This window comes from Nematolebias whitei, chromosome 20, assembly GCF_014905685.2.
Source record: "Nematolebias whitei isolate Nwh7 chromosome 20, NemWhi1, whole genome shotgun sequence".
In the NCBI taxonomy this organism is placed as follows: domain Eukaryota; kingdom Metazoa; phylum Chordata; class Actinopteri; order Cyprinodontiformes; family Rivulidae; genus Nematolebias; species Nematolebias whitei.
Window position 1 is genome coordinate 20718247 of NC_056517.1, and position 22528 is coordinate 20740774.

Sequence of the window (22528 nt, forward strand, 5' to 3'; positions counted from 1 at the left end):
CAGCTTCGCTCCGGAAGCTTCCGCGAGGCTTGGCTCCAGGGGGGGGGTTACCGAGGAATAGCCCCGCTCGGTGAATCCCTCAACTCTGGTGATGGGAGCGGACTGGGGACCGACTCCTCTAATCTACCAGGAAAGAACCGTCTGCGGCCTCGCCCGTGGAACGTCCTGTTGGAACGCGAGGCCGTATGGATCAAGACGGTGAGCCAGAGTGGAGCCCAGTGAAAAATAACCTTTCCGCCGATCATCCGAACTGGCGGGAAAAGGCGAGGGACGTAGAAAAAAGGGGTCCCTTCATGTCAGCCTCCTCCTGGGTTCCGCCGGGCAACCCCTGAGGGCGCCGTCGGCCGGGAGCGGTGTGATCGCCGATGCGAAACGAGGTGGGATGGGGTGAGCATTCACTCAGCCCCCCTCCACCTACACTACGCTCCCCAGGAGGGAAAGAGCAGCGGGGCTGCAGCTGAGCACGCCTTGCCCCGGAGGAACCATCCGGTTCGCCCCGAGGGTCGGCGATAAGAGGAAAACCACAAGATGGCGTTGTCCAGCGTGTAGTGACCTGTCACTGGGAAATGTTCCACGACGCTTACCTTGGAATAAGACTGCTGTCATCTTCTCCTCGGGGAGGAGAACTCACCGGACGACCGGAGGTCGACTGCCGGGCCAAGCATCTTTCGCAAAGGTTGGTCATTTACACAATTTATCTTCTTTGTTCTTCTGACAGTGCTATATTAGCTCGCTGAAGAAAAAATGGGAGCCGATTTCCCGCTCTTAACGTAATTTATACGGACCGGGTGGGCCCACACAGCAGGTGGGCGTGGACTAATTTTTTTTTTCAGTGCTTATGCTCTGCATAACGGGATAAACCATCAGCGACAGCCTTAAAGGGCGAAGCCTATATGAAATAGAACCTGTGTTCTGTCTCGTGTAATTCAAACTGGTCAAAACCAAAAAAGTCCATGCTCAATAATCCAGGTATACAATCCAACAATTTTCAGTCAGGTCATGACTGTCAATGAGGAAGAGGGCCAGCAACTGAGGAGGGGGTGTACCAAAGACACCATCTTAGCACCAACATAACTGGTTTGTTCCACTTTGGAGTAAGCTGTTTGGGGGAAGAATCAGTTTTGTGTTGTGTGTGTCCTTGACTGATGAAGCCTTCCAGATGGAAGGTGAAACGTTTCTGAAAAAAAAAAAGAAACTGTCCAGATGACCTGACTGAAAATTGTTAATTGTGTTCCTGTCTTCCTCAGTGTTTCTTCCCCATGTAATCAGCTCCAGCTCCTGCCTCTACCAGTTCTTCATTGTCCTGTCGCAGGTGTTCATGATTATTCTCTGTTAGCATCCCTATAAGTTCTTTGTCTGTTTCTTTCTTGTCTGTGGATTGGCCTCACAAAGCGTTCATGCTCTGGTTTCCTCCTTGCCTCCTTTATCACCCTGCTCCTGTTATCAATGTAAGTTTTGTTGCCACATCAGCATTTTTGTTTTGTTAAATAAATATTCTTTATTTTTATTCCTGAGTTCCCCGCATCTGTCTGCACCTTGGGTTCAAAAGATATTTACAACATGATAATAAGACTGAGTTTGTTGCAGCTCCTCAGACTGAAGAAGTCTTCTGGATAAAAGAGGAAACGTCTCAGCAAAGAAGAATCCGTTCAGAGGAAATGACTCAACCTTGTTAGGAAAGTCTTTGGAAATGCCTGATTTTAATGTTGTTTTTTTTTTTGTATAGTTCAAAAACATCTGCATTACACTTCATGGCGATTCATCAGTTAATTTTACACATATTCTAGTCAAGTGCTATCAGTTTTTAAGAGCAAAGCAGAAGTTAAAGTTGCTGTTTTGCCCTTGTTGCAAATTTCCTGAAGGGGGTGGGGGGTTATCCTGCCAAGAACCTCCCCAGCAGCTTAATCTTTGCCACTAAAAGCACTTAAAATAATAAATGTATGCATAAATGTTTCCCTTTTTTCATAAACAGCTATAAATCGAGCACAGAAAGCAGCATTCAACTTGCTGATGAAGCCTGTGCAGAGCAGCATATGAGTGTGTCGTTAAAGCAGCCGTTGTATTCACCAGTCGGAGAGGATCGTTCGATGGTGTTTGTGGAACCAGGGTGGCTCTTCCACAGGAAAACACACACATTCACAGCATGCAGTCTGTTCGAACACACACACACCGCTTTGTTCTGTTTGGCCTCTCTCTTCAACACCTCCCTCCTTCTTTCTCCCCTTCCCTCCCTAATGAGACCCATGTGGAGGCACGAGCTTAGAGGCATCGCTGCAATGTTGCAGATGGGTTTACATGCTGAGCTATCAAACATTCCTGGGCATCGAATGGCCAACAGGAAGCTGGGGGACTTTTGAAGGCCAGTGGTGACAAGTGGAAGGACTCAGATGGTTAATCATTACCAGTATACCAATGAAGCACTTTAGGGTTTGTTAAAGCAGTTAATTTGGATTTATTTATTTTTTTACTTTTGTTTACAAAAGTTACTATTAAATCTTTGCCACATATGATCTTTCAGTGCAAAGTTACGACAGAGTTTTAGGGACACGTTAAAAAACAACAACATTGCCACGCTAAAATAAATAAATAAATAAAAGCCATAAAATTATGAGAATAAAGTCGTAGTATTACGAGAATAAAGTCATAGTATTGCGAGAATAAAGTCGAAAAAAAGGCTTAATATTATGAGAATAAAGTCGTATGAGACTGTTTTTTTACAGCTGTCATTAATTTTTTCCACGAGTCAGATCCACAACGCGACCTGTCAATCAATCCAGTAGGCGTGTCAGCAAATGACCAACCCGAAGCTAAATGACTCGTAATATTATCTGAACTCCGACACAATAAAGCAGGGTTTACTGCATTTTAACTGTGGTAAAATGACGATTATTTGTTAAACTTTATTGTTATTGACAATCTTACTCAAAATGTGTTATAATACTGCCACCTACTGTTGTGTTTTTGTATGCTGCTTCTCGGATGCATATGTACGTGACGTCATTACGTCTTGACTTTTGTTTTTGTTTACATTTTAAAATGGAGCTCATTGAGAGAAACTGTGTGCGTGCAGCGCTGTTAGAGGTCTTCAGTACATATGAAAGAAAGAGGCTGAAGAGACCTAGCGACTCACTTATAGGAGCATTTAGCTTCGGATTGGTCATTTACTGACACGCCTACTGGATTGATTGACAGGTCACGTTGTGGATTCGACTCGTGGAAAAAATAAATAAATAAACAAGAGCTGTAAAAAAAACAAAAGTCTTCTATGACTTTATTCACGTAATACTATGACTTTATTCTCATAATTTTATGGCTTTTAATTTTTTTTTTCTTAGCGTGGCCATAAAGCTCCATCGTACAAAGTACAATGCCACACAGATGTATTAGATGGTCTACATTTGGCAGTTTTACTATTTCACAACTGTGGATAAATAGTCCACAAAGTATCTTACAAGGTTAAATCGAGTCCTCTGGATGGATTCTTCTTTGTTGAAACATTTCATATTTTATCCAAAAGACTAATTAAGACTTAAAATGTTTTATTGTCTTTTGTCCAAAAGACTTAATTAGTATTTTTATCTACCTGGATTCATCTACCTGGATTATTGAACATGCATCAGGACAAAAAGTAGTTTGCATTCAAGCTCTACTAGCCTTTGAGCTAGCCTCAAAGGCTTTTAGCCTTTGGTTAATAGAAAACTAGTGGTTTCTTGGTTGCAAACATAAAATAGTTCAATTGGATTTGACAGCATTTTCATAACCAGGTTTCATTTTCCAAGTTAAAATGGATGTGTTTCACTCATTTAACCTTTATTTCTACAGGTTTGTCTCATTGAGTCACGAGGACTCATTTACAAGACAAAAAACACAGATGAGGGACACAGCAATAAACATGTACAATATATAAAAGCATATAAAATGAAAAGTAAATAAAATAAGTGATGTAAAACAAAATAAATAAACATGCTACATTATAAGACGGTCTAAAATACTAAAAACAGGAACATGCTTACATTGATTTTTGCATTGAACTGAATGTTACATAAGACAAAGGCCTTTTGTTCCACAAAAAGTATAGAAGGTGTTTTATTTTTTTAAATCTAGACAGTATAACTCCATTTTAAAGCCCTTGTTTCCTCAAGTTTGATAGAAGGGTTAAGTATTTTGTTGCTGCTTCAGAAATCTCATTTTAAATTCCTTATGCAGCGTACCAATTCCAGCATAGTTTAAATAGAGTCTAAAATTTCACCTGTATTTTTTATTAAGGAAAACAGATACATCAATGGAAAAAATATGTATATACTGTATAAGGAAAAGCTTAAACAAAGTGACTGTGCAAATATTATCAAATGTCTGGATTGTCTCACAGTCTTGTATTCAGGGACTCAAGTGCTCTGTCGTTTCTAAGAAAAAAATAAGCACTAACAAAGATCAACGGAATATGAAAAGAAGCTGATTTGTTACATAAGATTTATGAACCTGTTGGCCTGCAAATTCCTGCTAGACGGAGTCAGAAACAGTTTATGTACTTTCCTGTCCTAAAAGTGCATAGATCCTGCAGTTATAGCAGGCTGCACCAATCACCTTCTCTGTAGAAGAAATGATATGCTCCTTGGTTGTGGCAGCAGACAGTGATGGAGGAGGTGAGGATGGACTGAATAACCCTTTTCACATTATAGTTCCACAACATGGCTGCAAAGATTAGTCCATCTTTAAACTGTCTTTGGTAATTTTGCCTATGAACCATTCAAAGCAAAGTCCCAAGACACCATCTTCATAAAAGACTTCAAGCTGAGACTGAAGTCTACTGCTTGCAAGGTAGTAACAGAGTCGTAACAGTTGCAGTGAAAAGATAAGATGGGCTTACAATTCATCATTGTGATGTAGTGATGACACGCACTCTGTGCAACCACCCGGCTGCTGGATTTAAAAGCCTAAACAACAAAAAACATAACTTTGTATTGAGAAAATGGTAAGAGAGATGTGTCCATTACACATTGATGCGTAATGTCCCACTTTAATGCAGCTGAGTCCTACTCTATGCCTATTTTGGTTTTGTGTGTTTTCTGTATTGTGAATGTGCCTCTTGTTTGCTTACACACATGATCTGGTACTGAGGAACTAGTGAAGTGGCTACTATGTGTAAGATTTCCAGTTCTTCTCCTGCAGCTTTTCCTACACAAGAAGGTGCCAACAGGGTCAAGCCTAAGGACCATTCTCCTAATGCGCTACAGGAGTATTTAAGGAAGTTAATGACTCCAGTCTGACGCTGGTGCATTATCTACCAATCGGTAGTTGTTATAGTTCTACGATTGTTATACTGTTTCTTTGAATTGTACCAAATTGAATTGTTATAGTTACAGAACAAGAATTGTTCTAGTTCTAGAACAGCATACTTCTAGAATTGCGCCGCTCAAGGTGGCTGCATGTTGGCGTAACTCTGTTACATTCATTCTGGGATGTTCCTTTTGAAAACTTAAAATTCCTCTTTTTTCTGGATGTAAATCACTTTTTTTTTTTGAATGATTACTTTCTCTGGTATTGGATGTTGTGCAGCTGGAAGGATTTTTACTGAAACCTTTTTGCTTTTGGACATTGTTATGATGTGTAACCATGACAACAAGGTGGTTTTTACAATTGGGAGCAGCTGATTAACATCTCAAAAGCTCAGCTACAGCCCCAAATCACAAATGTGTTAAAAAGGAGGTGCCATGGATGCATCTTTGTCTATTTGGTGGAGGTGTTTGAGTACCTGACCACTAAGATCCTAGAGCTAGTGGGAAACGTGGCTCATGACTAAGAAGACCAGGATTATCCCCCAGACACCTGCAGCTGGCTGTCTGCAATGATGAGAAGTTCAACAAGCTGCTGGGAGGAGTGACCATCGCTCAGGGAGGAGTTCTTCCCAAGATTCAGGTGGTCCTGCTGCCCAAGAAGACCAAGAAACCCACCAAATCCAAGTAGATAGATCAACATCTGCAACCAGTTTCTTCAGATCTGCTCTAAAACAGACTGTTACAAGAGATCTTTCCTGCCTACAGACATCAGCATCTAGAACAACTTTAATGAATCCAGGATGATGAGCTACAACAACATTTAATTTCTCTTTGGGATTAATAAAGTATTTAGAATTTAATTGTGTTCCTGGCTTCTATATTATTCCTTGTGTATTGTGAAAATGAATCTCTACTTCTCTGTGATGTAGCTCTGACTCCTGTGTTCCTCAGGAGCCTTGGATCTCCCTGGTTTCTCCTGAACCTCCTTGTGATCTCTCCAGCCATTCCTTGCCTTCCACCACTTGCCCATCGATTGTATGGACCTTCCTGGAATCTCCTCACCCTTTCCTATTGAAAGCTTTTTGGATTTCGCGTCTGTGACAACTTTGCCTACTTACAGTAAGAAAACTACTGAACATCAAAACCATCCTTCAGGAACAAGCCTTCAACTAACTTTGGCCCTTACTCTCGAGGGTCCCAGTCCAGCCCTGCTGATACTTCATGTTGATATAGATTCACTTTTTGTAAATAAAAACTGTTAAACTTGCTCTTGGAGTCGCTATTCTTGGTTACATACTATCTGAGCATGGAGCTAAACCTTGCACCATGCTGTTGGTTAGAATGCAGCACGGCTTGCATCGCCCCCACACTTCACACCTACTTGCCAACTCAGCTCCATGACAACCGCCCTAGTTAACTCAGAGTTATAACAGTGGTGGATCGACTGTAACCTACCATGTCATCTCGGTCTTTCTCACAAAATACAACAAGACAAGGATAATTATCAGGCCCGGCTTAATAAGTGTTGTGAGTAAGGACATTTTGGCACCAGAACATTATTTGTAGCAGGTGAAAATCTTTAAGCTGCCACAGGCAATACATCCACTGACGAGCTTTCTTGATGAAAGAGCTGCTGTTTTGCTCATACTCAATTTTTTTGTAGCAATTGTTCACCAAAAACAGAAGTGGTCTGCTTTGTCAACAACAGAATCATAAGCTAATGTTGCTAATTTGATATGGGGTACACAACAATCCCTATGGGTTGAAAACCTCTGAATCATCCAATTTGATGTGCTAAAATTCACAACTCCTTAAATGATGCTATAAAGTCTTAAGACGATTAACACAAGCAAACTATTTATGTCTATTAATGGTACAACAAACAACTCTCCATTTATCTAACCTCTCAGTCAGCTGACACAGAAATGTGACTAGTTTGGGATCAAGCACAAACATGACTAAACATTTAGCAGCAAAGAGCAAATAAAGCCTCAACTGATTAAAAGTTAAATGAAACTAAAGACAAAATGAATATCAGTCATTTAATTAGATGACTTTCACTAAAGCTTAATCACCATTTTTTTTATTTAAAAACACAAAAAGGTTTCTAGTAAATGTTTGGTAATCAGTTAAACTTTTTGCCATACAATACAGAAACAAACACATTTAGAAATTCTCTTCTCCAATATTTATTTTTCGCTGGCATAAAAGCTGATGGAAAACAATAACACATAAATAACCCAGATTAACCCCATCAGTTGTTAGCTGTGGCTCACAGATTGTTTGTGCACCAAGCAGCTGACCTTCCGTAAAGTTAATGTGGCTCAGTGACTCAGCCGGATGGAGACACTCCCCCCGTCTCCTCCTCCAGAGTCTCATTAGGGAGCAGAAAGACTCGTCTCATCTAAAAGCAGCACATCAGCCTCCTACTCAGCAGGACAGGCGCACAAACATCCTTCAGAGTCTAAAACTCACACACACACACACACACACACAACTGCAGAAAACGCTGATGAACAGGTTTTAAAAAGCTTTTGATTCCCATAAATGCAGGTTTATTCTTTTCGTTGGCAGGCGTGTCATGCATAAATCTTGTTTTTTGTAAAATTTCTCAGGAAGTCATGGGATTTCATTTTAGAGGTTTAAGCTCTTATGGTAAATACGTTTTTAGGGGTGTTTTTATTTTGCATTTTGGTCATGAAAACAGATATGAGTGCAGATAAAAGGGACAAGTTAATTCAAGTTATAAATAAAAATACCTTGACCCTGGTTTTGGATAAACTTTGAATGAACTGATTCTTTATCAGAAGACAAAACCAAGCTGATCTGATATAACAAGTAGTTTCTAGTTTACTTGATTTCATGTGCTTTTTATGACCTGACCCCTTAAAGGTCATTTCCACAAAAAACTTATGAACATGCAAAAGCACTTTATTTATAATGTATCTGTTTAAATAAGCAAATTTTCCACTAAAACTTCACAGTGAAACATTATCAGTTCCATATTAAAGCAAACATTTTCATTCTAACAGTTTCTATTTTCTTTTTAGAAAAATTTTAGTTCTATGGTGAAAATCGTTAACTCTGAGGTGATTAATGGCTTTAATTTGTACGTTAAGCAGAAAATATTTACAGAATCTGCCTCTATTGAAAAAGCTAAAACGTTCTTGTCGCTGATTATGTTCAAAATAAAGAACAGAACTGACAAAAGAAAAGCCATAAATGAACAAAGAGTGGGAGAAAGCACAAACCTACCGTCGTCTTTTTTCCCATAAATTAAAGCTTTGCTGGATGAGTGCAGGCGGCAGGAGAACATGTGAAAAGCTGCATCACCAGTCCTCCTCTCAGCCTCTGTCTGCTCTGCAGAGCTCTCACTTCTGCTTTGCTTGTCAAAACCCTGCAGGATGTCTGTGAGTATGTGTGTGTGTGTGTGTGTGTGTGTGTGTGTGTGTGTGTGTGTGTGTGTGTGTGTGTGTGTGTGTGTGTGTGGGGGGGGGGGGGGGGGGGGGGTGTTCAGTGTGTGTGTTGACTTAAAACCACTTCCTGTGTCATGAAACTGAAACAGAGGAAAGGGGGGAGCTAAAACTATGAAATACTTCAAATTAAATGTCTAAAAAATAGTCATCTGTAAGCTCAAAACACCAAACAAAAGCCAAATTATGTGTTTCTCCTGAGGATAATTACAGAGTTCCAACAGTGTAGAGGAAAAGTTCACGCTCAGGTGACAGGCTGGTTAAAGTTTGCTTAGATACCATCTCACAGAACTGGTGATGAGTCAATAGGGATGTCCTTTGAAGGGATAGGAACATAAGAAACAGTGGAGCGTGTGACTCACCTTGTTCCTCTCTGAGTCCAGGTCCATGGAGCGAGGTCTGAGCTTGATGGGCTGATCTTTAAAGATGTTCCCGAAACCAAACCCTTGGACCTGAAAGGTAGAGACCAAATTATGCAACACTAAAACAAGCATAATCCTAAACAAGTCTCTTCTGCAAAATAAGGGTTTGGTTATGACTTTATTCCATTTAAAGAAAAAAACGGAAGTTAGCGAGACGCATTGATCAATTTCGAAACTGGATGGTCCTTAAAGGACATAAGTAGCACCATCTCTGCCATTCTGTGTTTGTTTCTCTTCCTGTCCTCTCAAACTCCAGCTGGTTGAAGCAGATGTGCTCACCCTGAGCCTGGTTCTGCTGGAGGTTTCTTCCTGTTAAAAGGGAGTTTTTCCTTTCCACTGTTGCCATTGTGGCTGCTCAGGATGGGAGACTGCGACGAAGTGAAGATTCAACGAGTCTGCTGCTGTTGTGAATTGGTGCTATTTAAATAAACTGAATTGAATTTAAACTCTAGCTTCTGTTTTTGGTAAATATCCATTGGTAATTGATGTTCTGCTTTTGTCAGAAAGGAACAGTCAGCCTTATAACAAAAAAAAAAGTCTTACTGCTGGTGTATACGGTGACCCTAAGGTGTAAATGAACAACATTTGAAAAAATGGAATTACATTTATAAAAACGGAATTACATTAAGCCAAAGCGGAAGTGGCCGAAGCGGAAGTGGCCCGAATCATGTTAGAAAAAACAGAATTACATTCGAAAAAAACGGAAATATATTAAGCCAAACAGGAAGTTTTTTTTATTTTAATAACAACATAAATAATGCAGCGCAAGTAAAATTTAAATGTAAAACTGGAATGTCTGTCAGGAAAACTTCATTACCTTGAAGATCCTTCCGAGTTTTTCCAGCGTCATTTCTTCTTTATGCTTGAATAAAACCGTTTCTACAGGCTAAAGGATAGCCTGCTAACTGTATCTCCATTGTGTGTGTACTGAATATTGTTCTGTTGTTCGGTTTTATGCTGTTAATAAAGTAAAAAAAAAAAAAAAGAATTTCCTGTTTGGCTTAATGTATTTCCGTCTTTTTTTAATGTGATTCCGTTTTTTCTAATGTGATTCCGGCCACTTCCGTTTTGGCTTAATGTAATTCCGTTTTTTCAAATGTTGTTGTGATTTTGTTGTTTTTGTTGTGGTTTTTTTTTTTTTTCAAATGTTGTTCATTTACACCATAGGGCCACCACAGGTGTAGGATTATAAAACTCTACTTATGGTCCAAACAGTCTGAGCATAAATGCTTCTCTGGCTTTGACATGTGGGGGCGCCAAAGGCAAAGACATAAAGTTAACCATGTTTATAATGGGTGACGATGAGACAACTGGTTTTGAGGAGATTACTGAAGAGCTACCAAAAACAACCGAATGACACCATGTGCACATACAGGAGGCAATCCTCCAGAACTGTGGCTGTCAAAGACTTCAGGTTGTAACTCGCAAAATAACCGCAGCAGAAGCTTGTGACACCAAATACTACTGCTTGAAGCATGCAGACTTATTAATTAACTTATGAGTTGGTTTTTTTTAGCATTTAAAACATCAATCCATTATCTTTACTCGCTTCTTCCTTTCTGGGTCATGCGGGTCACTGGTCCCCAAATCCAGCAGTCACTGTGAGAAAGGTGGCATCTCCAGTCCATCACAGGGACAAATAGAGACAAACAACCTATCACGCATTCACTAAGAGACAATTTAGAGTTACCAGTCAGTCTAACATGCATGTTTTTGGTCTGTGGGTGGAAACTGGAGTACCTGGAGAAAACCCACGCATGCACAGAGAAAACAAACTCCACCTAGAAAGGCCTCAGGCCAAGATTCAATCTGGCGAACTTCTCACTGGGAGGCAGAAGCTCTACCAACTGAGCCGATTTTATAGCAACTATAGAAAAACGTGCTATAATGGATCATCCATCAAAGTTCAGTCAGGTCCTCTGGACGGTTTCTTTGTATTGAAACATTTCGTCTTTCATCCAAAAGACTTCTTCAGTTTCATCACAAAGAAACCGTCCAGAGGACATGACTGAACTTTGATGGATTTTTCGCCTGGATTATTGAGCATGAACTTTGATATAAACAATCACCTTTAATTTATTTATTTATTTATTTATTTTTTGGAAACCCTAAATGAGAATTAATGTGCCTTTGTAAGGGTTATCTACCCAGTAGGGATGCACCGATCCACTTTTTTTTAACTTCCGATCCGATCCCGATACCTAGAACTGAGTATCGGCCGATACCGATCCAGTTCCGATATCATGATCATCATTGATTTTAGATGAAGCTGTAATAATCTCCTCTCAAGTACAGTTTGTACAAATATATGCATACATGTCCAAAAAGACAACTCGAGGTAAGTTTTATTAATGTTGGATAAGTTTTAAAGTTAGAATTAAATTCTGCTAACACAAAACATGTTTCATTTTATTCCTAGCTTTAAAGTGGATATTAAAGTGATTAATTTAAGTGATTGTTTAAAGTTATTTTATATTTTTTTAAACAAGGGGCAGATAAGATTTTTTTTTTCTTCTTTCTGCACTCTTTTCATTCAATGTTTTCTTTTTGATTATTTTTTTTATTTTGTTTCTTTTACATGAATGAATAAATGAATTAAATTAATAAAATGTTAAATGGCTTCAAACATCTGCTAAGTTCATAGCATAAACCAACAGACATGTTCCTGTTTTTAGTATTTTACATCACTTTATAATGTAGCTGTTTTTTGTTTTTAATACATATAATTTTTAAATCATGTTTTTTTATGATTGTCTACTGTTGTACTGATAAATATCTCCTGGAGGGTAAACTATATCTTGGCTGCAAGTATCAATTTGTGAAATCTTTAGTTTTCTACAACTGATAGTGGTTGGTCATGAATCATGATGAAGTTTAGCAACTTCTCTGTAAACATTTGAGCTCCGTGGTTTCAGCGATGTCTTCTTCTTGTTCAATCCGACGCAGGCAGCGTGATTTGGGGCAGCCACGCTCAGTTTGTCCCTCCTCGGAGACGGGCAGACTGAGCGGGGCAGATTGGACGGGGCTGGGCGGGGTCGAGTCGTCTCTTTCAGGTTCAGCGAGAGCAGCGCCACGCTGAAGCCACGGAGCTCGAATGTCCAACGTAAAACTAACTTTACCACGGTTTAATGTGGCGCTATGGCCCTGCAGACATTGCACGATGCTGTCTTGTTTTGAGGTGTTTCTAGTGTAAAATACTTCCACACAGCGGACATGTTTCGATGAAAAGTTTGTTAGCTGTTAGCCACAGTGCTGCTAACTCAGTCCTCACGTTGTAGCTGGCTGCAAACTATGAACTGGATTTCCTGAATGTGAGGTGAGTCTTATTACTCTGGGTTCATGAGACACACCTCCGTTCAGGAAATCTATTCCGTAGTTTGAAGCCAACATGCATCATGGATCGGAAATATCAGCGCGTGGATCGGAAAAATCCGATACGTAAATTATGCTGGTATCGGAGGCCGATACCAATACTGGATCGGATCGGCCCCATCCCTACTACCCAGTACTGTATTTTCTGCATCATGTTCTACTTTGAGGCTCCTTTCTGAAGGAAAGCATGTGCACTGCAGTGAAAACTAGATCCTTAATCTCTTCATATTTTGTATAAAAAAATTATCTGGGGTGTTCTGTTCAGTAATAAAAAAAAAAAATATCAAGCAACTGTCCTCAGTGATATGATAAATCCCATAATCAGCATTTCAAACAGTCTCGTAAAAACCAGAAACACACTTTGGTGCCAGAAAAAGGAGTCAGAAAATGTAAGAACACGTCAATATTAAACAATTTCTTCTTTTATTCTGTAAATATGTTGAAAAAATAAATAAAATTAAAAAAAAAAGGCTTTCACGCTCTTTGCCAAAAATTTTAAAATCCAAAATGTTGAAAACCAAAAAATGTTTTGCTTGTTTGTTTTATATCAGGGGTGTCAAACTCACTTACAAAAGGAGGCCAAAATTAAAACCTTTTTCAAACTAAGGGCCAATTTCAGAATCTGCATTAAGTCAAATCAGATACCCAACATCTTTTTTTGGTCACAGGTTCTTCAACAAGAGTTTGATTGGTCTCATTTGATGTTCTTTGTTGTGCTTTCAACATCATAATCAAAGATTACTGAAAAAAATCAACAGATAGAAGTATTTTACGTTTCACATTTCATCTTGGGGGCCAGATAAGATGTCAACGAGGGCCACATTTGGACCCCGGACCTTGAGTTTGACACATATGTTCTATATAAAGTTGTTAAAATAGTAAAATAAGTCATCCATAAAGCTGAAACCACTAAAATAAATTTAGAAATATTTCAAAAGAAGCATGCACAATTTTAATTAAACCGTTGTTAATGTTTAAGAATGAACATATCACTAATGGAGACCTAAATAAATTGGTTCTTTTTCTTTTGTCTTTTTTATTTTTATTTTTTTGTAGGAGGTTAATCTGTGACAAAGCAGAAGAAGATTAGAGGTACAGGATTCAATGTGTACAGTAAAGTTATTATTGACTTTATGAACTCAAACTCTGGTTTTCACTTTCACCTTTTCAAATTCAATAGTGACAAAAATGAATTTCTCCTGACTGGTACAAAATCACATTTATCCAACAAACTTTATGCAAGCTTTAGCCAACAGTTTCTAATTTTAGAGGACAACACCTCAGTTTCCCCTCCCCTCAGGTTAGGAGTGTATCAGTATGCTGTCATTTGAATCCAACATCAATAACATCACCCACTTCAATTATTTCCACCCTCATAATATTAATTGTCTCCATACCTCTATTGAACTTTATTCACAGCTTTGTTACCTCTTGTACCGAATTTATGCAAAAATGTGTCACTTATACAGCAAAAAATTAGGTAATTACCTTTTTGGGCTGGATTTCTGACTCTGTTTCTGACCGACTGTCAGCTCCATCACTTTCACTGCCGGGGCTGTCCTTACCTACACACACACACACAAAATAAATACACAGTGCAAAACTGATGTAGTTGTGTGTGTATTTCTTCTGGGCCTTACTCGTGCGGTTGTTGTGTAGCTCGTCCTGTGATGTGGGCGTGTCCGAAGAAGGCGTGTCCGACTCTGTCTGGAACTCTTTGGTAAAATTGGAAGGAAACATCCCGATCTTGCCATTCAGATATCCCTCCCACCAGCCCTCTTCTACCTGACCAACGCAGACATTCAACGTAAGTAATGCAGATTTATACACAAAAATACTTTCACAAGCTCTCAAACAGAAAAATACACGCACAGTCACAAAAGATTTGCGCAAACAAACGCAACTTGGGACTCACAGATGTTCTACGAGAAGTCTAAAAGACAGGACTGGATTGAAAAACGCATCTCACCTCTGTAATAATCTCAATGACATCTCCTACTTTCAGCTCCAGCTCATCCTCATGCTGAGGCGCGTAGCTGAACGCGGCCTTACATCTGCGTTTACGGATTTGTTCTCCTGCGTTGCAAACAAACAGACACACAGAAATAGAGTTTTGATCCTATATAATGTGACATAATAAGCTCATACAGTCACCCATAATCCAGACAGTACAGTAAGAGAGCAGATGTTTACTGACTGTTGACCTTTGACCTTTCAGAAAGACAGACAGTTTAAACCTGACCCCTGGCCTCACAGTTTGTCCTCCACTCAACTCGACTCCTGTCAATCAGAGCCTGCAGTTTCAACCTCTGTCCACTAGGTGTCACACTTTAATAACAGTGTGCAGCATGTGAAACGTTTTTGACCATTGCATTCAGAAAATACAAAAATATATTAAAATTTGTATTCGCTTTTTTAGTTTACCTTTTTTTATTATTATATAATTTATTTGCTTAGTAAATAATATAGATTTATACTATTTGAATGAAACACCCTGATTTAAAACAGGATTCAGCTTTTTTTTTTTTTGTATGTTTTTGTGCAGGTTTGTTTATTTTGTATACCATGTGCAATTGTGGTCATTTTGCACCTTCTTTGGGGGGGGGGGGGGGGGCATCTATTCCTGCTCAGCTTATTTCTCAACAGTTTTGATTTTATTAAAGGTCAGTTCTCGCCTATTTTATCAGAGACTTTGTTTGTGATGCCATTTTGAATCTCTTTTTTGTTTTCTCCAAGTAGTTGTTTGATATTATTAACTTGTTCTGGTTTAGATGCTTTATTTGCTATTTGTTGTTTGTGATTTTAAGTCCTTGTGGTTGTTTTATGTCTCATTATTTTAAAAATGCATCTAAATGTTTATTAACTTGCAAAATTCAGTGAGTTTTAGGGTGCATTCACACTAGCCCTGTTTAGTCCGCTTTAATCGAACTCTAGCTGGTTTTCCTTGAAAGTCCGGTTCGTTTAGGGAGGTGTGAATGCACCATCGAACTCTGTTACGGAACAAAAAGGTGAACTCTGGCCCGAGCTAAAACCTAGGTCTCGGTCCGGTAGAAGCGAACTCCAGCGTGGTTCAGTACAGTGTGAATGTAAACAGACCGGACCGCTCTGCAGGGTAAACAAACACACATTGCTCTGACCTTATATGGAGCCGTCAGCTGCCTTGTGTGAAAATCAATATTCTCCATGGTCTTCTGTCTCATCTTCTGCTCATGCTAAGTCCATTTTTGAAAAATGACAAACTATAACTCCTAAAACTGCTAAAACTTGATGCCACTTCGTTTTTATTTTTATTTACAGAAGAAGAAGAAGACATGTCTTCAGAGGTTTTTGTGTCGTTTCTTTCAGTAGTTCTTGGTGCAGCGCCCCCACAGGCGAGCGGGGGAATAGGTTGGTTCAACAGGTTGACTAGACTGCACAGTGCAGTGTGAATGCAAACGCACCAGCTCAAATGTAAACAAAAGTTCATGAATATTGGTCCCGAACCGAACCGAGTCTACCGGACTATCTAGTGTGAAAACGACTTTAGTGTCATTTTGAATCAAAATTTATTAATATATATATATATATATATATATATATATATATAATTTTCAATTTTCATTTCATTCAATTTTAATTATATAATTTTCTGAATTTAATTTGAATAGAATTTAAATATTTTCATTATTTTTTTAAATACATTTTTATTCCGTTTTTCAGTCAATTTTAAAGTGTTTCTCATGTGCCTTAGAAGTTACTTTTCTTTTTTCATTTATTCCCATAAATACATCTTCATAGCAACTTTGCATTTAAATTTTTGCCTTTTTGTGATTGTGGTTCGTATCATTTAGATTTTGCGTTGGATTTTTTAAAAGTCATTTTGTATTTTTGTCTGAAAATATGTTTGTTAAGTACTTAGTAGTTGATTTGATGTACAGTATATAAGTAGTACTGTGAGTGTAATGTGTGGATATTTCCTTATAGGTCTTTACATCAGAATCAAAATCAGAATCAGCTTTATTATCATTTGTACAGTTAAGTACAACAAAATTACGCTCCGAACAGCCGTTCGAAGGGTAGACGGAAGTGCATCAGGGCTGAAGCACTGCCCTTATCGCTTAGATAAGAAAAGGGGAAGAAAACATGAGGAGACAATGTATTAAAAAGATTCCTCATACCATGTCCTTGACACCGGGCACAGTGTAAGGAAGCAAAAAAATCTACCTCAGTACAAAAGCAACATATAGGGGGACGACAAGACGGTGAGATTGTCCATGAACGCTTCCTGATGGTTTCCATAGTCCTGATAAAGATGTTACAGTGTCTATCAGCCAGTACAAGTCTGATAGGGTCAGGGCAGGAGCAGAGTGTTTCCATAACATTCAAGGAGAAATTGAGATAGTCAGCCTTCCGAGGCCAGAGCCAGATTCAGATTTCATCATTGTTTTGGGTCAGGCAGAGCTCGTTCATTTCCGTGTCTGCCTTTACAGTCTCAATAATACATCTCATGGTGACTCCAAACAGCCAAATTTTGATTACTTACACCAAATTCAGGTTCACAACTTCTCCAAGATCTATTCCTTTCAACTGTCCATGAACACTGACAGAAGTTCAACAGGCCTGCCTGCTCAGCTCTGATGCAGGTCCACAGATAGTTCGCACAGAGTATGAGTGTTGCCAAGCCCGACACATACATTCCAGACAGCTTAAACAGCTGCTGATGTTTCCACATTTTGTCGATAATACAGATTCCCACCGACTCCAAAAAGCAGAACCCAGTTATCATAAATCCAATTATGTTTCCGAGGTAAGAGGGTTCTCCTTCAGCCTGTCTTCTTGTTGAGACAATTTGATAAATTGCGCTGAGAGACCAGCTGAACAAATCCATAGTTTACAATTTGAAAGATATGCAAAATGGGGCTCCAAAAAAGGTTCATAAGACAAAGAGCAAAGCAGGAGAGGGAAGAAGAGTGACCGTCTTCGCTGAGGGGAAGTCAGAAAAAAAAAAGCATGCGTCTGACATAATCAATTCATCAAAGTACTAACGAGCGTTATTAAATTCATTTTGCATACTTATTCTTTACATGTTACAGTTTCATTTTGCAGAAGCTTGACACATAAACACTGCTAATTAATAATAATTACACTTCTGACCCGAGTCAAACCTTGAGCATTCAGTGCTTGCTTAGTGTCTGTCAGCAGCAGAATGGTGAACAACACTTGACCCAAATCCTTCCTTTGACTAATAGGATCTGAGTGTGAGCCGGAAGACTTCAGGTTACCCACTGATCACAGTTTAGTCCAACATGTGACTGCGAGCGACAGGTCTGAGTACCTTTCTTGCTGGATCGGACGATGGGCTCTGACACAGGGCTGGCCCTGCCGTTGGAAAGTTCAGACTTGAGCATGCCCGCCTGTCCTCCAGCCCTCTTCCCTTCTTTCTTTATTTCCTGCAGAGAAAGGCAGAAGGAAAAGTGTAAACAAGTTTGAAAGTGGAGGTGAAGAAGAGCTGTGGGAGGAGTAGAAAACAACAGACTCAAGTGAGAATGAAAAGAAATGAGGTGAGAATGAAACCAGCTGGGATTTATTGGAGGACAGAGCGATATAGCTGCAAACTTTAGCCGCGATGTTTTGTTTGTTGCATCTAAACAGACGTCACCAACCTTGGTAACTTTGGCTCACAGCTGCAGCCTTGATCTCCACCCATGTGACTTTCATTCACATAACAAATCACAAGACGGCATGAGAAACTGATCAAGAAACCCAGAGAACACAGAGAGATGCACGCACCTTCATCCCCAGAGTTCCAAGAAACAAACACACAATAGTTCACATCTTCCCACCACATTCATCATGACGCTGTTTCATAAGCTCTGGCCTGTGGCAAACGCAGCTCGGTGAAGCAGACGGGCCCGGCTACACTGATTCACCCTTCATACGCTCAGACTGTGAATCGCCTGGTTAAGGCCTTAATGAGCCTCTAAGACCTAAAAATGTTTATTTTTATTAATGACTAATGATTATTTTAGGCCAAAAGACATTTTTGGACCGGGGTAAAAATGGAACGCTGAGGTCAGCAGAGCTTCGTCTTTGTGAATCTGCAAACCACATGTTCTGTTGCTTTGAAGCCACTCAGGCTTCCCATGGTTAAAAAGCCAATTATAATCCAACATATGGTTCCTGTGCTCATCTTCCAACAAAGACGTGGACAATTAAGACTTGAAGGACTGAACAGAAACTGTCTACTACATTATTTTTATTTTCAGAATAAAAATCACCACGTTAGCTTGTTTTGTTGTTGTTTTCGTTCACAGCGCTCACCTGTAATGATATTCAAGACTAACTGTCAAATAGTGTTTTCTATAAAAATAAAAGTCTATAATGGCTGCCCCTGAAAATTAAAATAAAATAAAAATAAAACTCAGTGTTCTCTGGTTAGTCAGCTCCAAAGGCTTGAACCATCCATCCATTACCTTTATCTGCTTCTTCCTTTTCGGATTACAGCAGTCACTGGTGTCCAAATCTGGCTATCACTATGTGAGAGGCAGGGGACACCCTGGACAGGTCTCCAGTCCATCACAGGGACACATAGAGACAAACGAGACAAACAACCATTCACTCTCTCACTCACACCTAGAGACCATTCAGAGTTGCCAATCAGCCTAACATGCATATTTTTGGTCTGTGGGAGGAAACTGGAGTACCACACGCATGCACGGAAAGAACATGCAAACTCCACCCAGAGGGGTCCCAGGCCAGGATTTGAGCTGGCAACCTTCTTGTTGAGGGACAAGATCTCTACCAACTGAGCCACCACCCACTCTGCTAAAATTCAAAATCTGAGAAAGCGATTCACTGAATAAAACCTGACATCCCCTAAAGTTCACAATTAAATGTTTCAGTACATGCTGTACACTTTATTTTATAAAATAACTTGTGTAAGTTGATTTGTGTTTGGGTCATTATTTGCTGCTGATTATCCATGCTGCTGATTTCTTGCCTTTAAGCTGCTGTATTCATCTGCTCACAACAGATGTTCAGGCTGCTGTTTAATACACTGTATTATATTATATTATTATTGTTTAGCGTAGAGCTTAGATCCTCGTATATGGTTTCTTTTTCATTTTTCATATTATTGCAATTTTTGGGTGTAAATGGGACTTTGAGTACACAATTTCGTTCCACCTCATGTGCCATGTGATGTGATAATAAATAATAAATAAATGATAATAATAATAAATAATAAATTACAATAATTTTTTGCCATCTTATTTTAATTTGTAAAAAAAAAAAATCTGTATGTCTCTTTTATGACTGTCTATTGTTGTCGTTGTTGTTACTGTTGTCATCACTCTTTGTTAAAATCAGGTCTTGGAAATGAGTCGTAGAGGCTTAATGGGATTAACCTGTATAAATAAAGGTTGAATGAACAAACAGCTTCTTCTGTTTTTGCCTCTTGATTTGAGCTTTTCGTGTCCCAGGTGCTGCCAATCAGGCTGTAATGAGGCACCTGACTGGCAGCACCTGTCAGCTATTTCTAAGGCGTCCCTATAATCTCTGATGATAGAGGTCAGATTAAAAGCTAACTGTGCATCACATTGCACTGTGTAGTCTAAAGAAGCTAACGTTGCTACTGCATTGACTCTGCAGAGAGAAAGCAGGACTGCCCGAGTTTAAATAATTAATATTGTATGTGGAAATCAGAAAAAAACACAAAAGTAATAATATCACAGCTCTTGGCTGCAACATGGACGACATTCAAACAATTCCTGCAGGGTTATGGAGGTAACCGCGCGTTAAAGGAAACCCAGCTGAAAAGAGAAGAGGAAAAGACTGTGATTCACAGTATCTGAACAGGAAACACCTGGATTATGCACACTGTGTTCAGTCATTGTGTTTGTGTTTGTCAAAAGCCTGACGGCAACTATGCGGTTTACACTTTGCTGCTTTAAATGCTAAACATCGCTCTGTGTGTCCCTTAGATCGCTGACCTTTTCTCTACATTGCTAAACAGGACAGCGAAGCAGTAAACTGTGCCCACTGTACAAGAGTCCTGGAAACATTCTGACAGAGTCAAGGACTGGGAAAACATGGCTTTTGCTTGTGCAACACAAAACGCATCTTGTTTTGACAGTGACACAAATTATTATTTCCTCTCTTTTTAATTAAATCCTGCTTTTGTGCACAACCTCCGTTTAACTTAAAGCTGCATTTTCCTTGATAAACTGTTTAAATTCACCAAAACATGCACAAGAATGCATAACCACTGAGTGAGTTGTGTTCGTGAAAATTATTTAAAAAACATATTAACACTACTTTCTCAAACCCTGATAATTTCTGAATAAATTTAAAATGCCTATGATTTCACCTTGCAGCTGGTTGACTCGTTCCCACTACTTTGCATGAACTGTTCATACATATTACGTAGTTCACATTTTTTTTAAGGTGAGATTATGTGGAAAGTTTATGTATCATAATTATTTATTTTATTTGAATCAAGTCAGTTTGTAGGAACGAGTTTTAGTTTTAGATGAGCTAACAGCTAGTTTCCATTCTCAAAAGTATCAATCATTGAAGTAAACAGTTTTATATAAACCTTTACTTCACCTTCGATCTATTACCACTACATTTTTAAACCACGATCATTTTTGAATAGGCCAACACTATTAATGGTAAATGGCAAATGGACTATACTTATATAGCGCCTTTCTATCTTATTTCAAGATACTCAAAGCGCTTTACAACACAATCTGTGCCTCATTTACCCATTCATACAGCACTACTAGATCTCTACAAAGCTAATTGAACAAATCATTCTAATGAGACTAATCAGAGCTTTTAGATCACATTCATACACCAATGGGACACACACTGGAGGCGATGAGGGGTTCAGTGTCTTGCCCATGGACACTTTGGCATGTGACTGCTGGTGGATTCGAACCCCCAACTCTTGCATTGGAGGACAACTGCTCTAACCACTCAGCCACAGTCGCCCCCCACAACTATAAATAAGAAACTTCCTTAACTTCTTGAATGGTAAAATAAAGGTTAAATAAAACATTACAAACTAGAGACATTGCTTTTCCTGCAAAAATGAATGCTTATTGCAGAAGAACTTGTTGAGAACAGCTGAAATTAGCTAAAAATATGCTGAAATGTAGCTGAAATTGAAGAAGGCCGAAGTTAGCAGAAAAAGGCAGAAAGAACACATATTTGCTTAGATTTAAATAAGCAGAAATGATCTCAAAAATTAGGAAATTAGCTAAAAAAAAACTGAAATTAGTAAAAATAGCTGAAAAGTAGCTGAAAAGGCAGAAAGAACCTTAAACTACCAGGAGGAAGTGGAAGAAGCTGAAATGAGCTAAAAAAAATTGGAATTATTTTAAAAAGTTAAATTTAGCACAAAACGGCTAAAAAGTAGCTGAAAAAGCAGAAAACGATTAAACTAGCAGGAAAAAAAGCTGAAAGATGCTGAAATTAGCAGAAAGAATGTAATTAGGCTGAAAGCAACAGAAATTACCACAAAACTTGAATTTATCTGGAGACAGTTGAAATCAGCAGAAAATGTTTTTAAAAAGTAGCTGAAAAGGTAGAACAAGCTTAAATTAGCAGAAGAAAGCAAAAAAAGTTTGTCCAATTAAACTGAAAGAAGCAGAAAAGAGCACTAAAAAGTGGATATTATTTGAAAAACGCTGAACTTAGAAAAAAAAAGTAAAAGAAAAAGAGCCAAAAATTTGATAAAAAATTTCGGAAAGAAGCTTAAATCAACAGAAGGAAGTGGAGAGAGCAGGTTTTTGCGGATTTAGGCTGAAAAAGTTGAAATGAGGCAAAACATGGAATTAGCTGAAAAAAACTAAAATTAGCATAAAACAGCTAAATAGTAGTTGAAACAGACAAATAAGAAACACAGAAATAAGCTGAAAGGAGCATAACAAGCTGAAATTAGCAAAAATAAGTTAAGAAAAGCACAACAATGTTGTAGTTAGCATGCAGAAATAATAAAAAA

At 38.8% G+C, this 22528-nt stretch overlaps 1 protein-coding gene across 1 annotated transcript in view; it reads right to left on the reverse strand.

The window, feature by feature from the left end:
• The window catches only part of sh3kbp1 (SH3-domain kinase binding protein 1), a 102170-nt gene that overhangs the window by 48531 nt on the left and 31111 nt on the right, over positions 1–22528 (reverse strand). Inside the window, exons 3-7 of the mRNA XM_037694436.1 lie at positions 17858–17972; positions 14513–14619; positions 14184–14328; positions 14032–14108; positions 9112–9201 (exon numbers count right to left, since the gene is read on the reverse strand). Of these exons, the coding sequence (XP_037550364.1) occupies positions 9112–9201; positions 14032–14108; positions 14184–14328; positions 14513–14619; positions 17858–17972 (534 nt within the window). The remainder of the gene's footprint in view (positions 1–9111; positions 9202–14031; positions 14109–14183; positions 14329–14512; positions 14620–17857; positions 17973–22528) is intronic.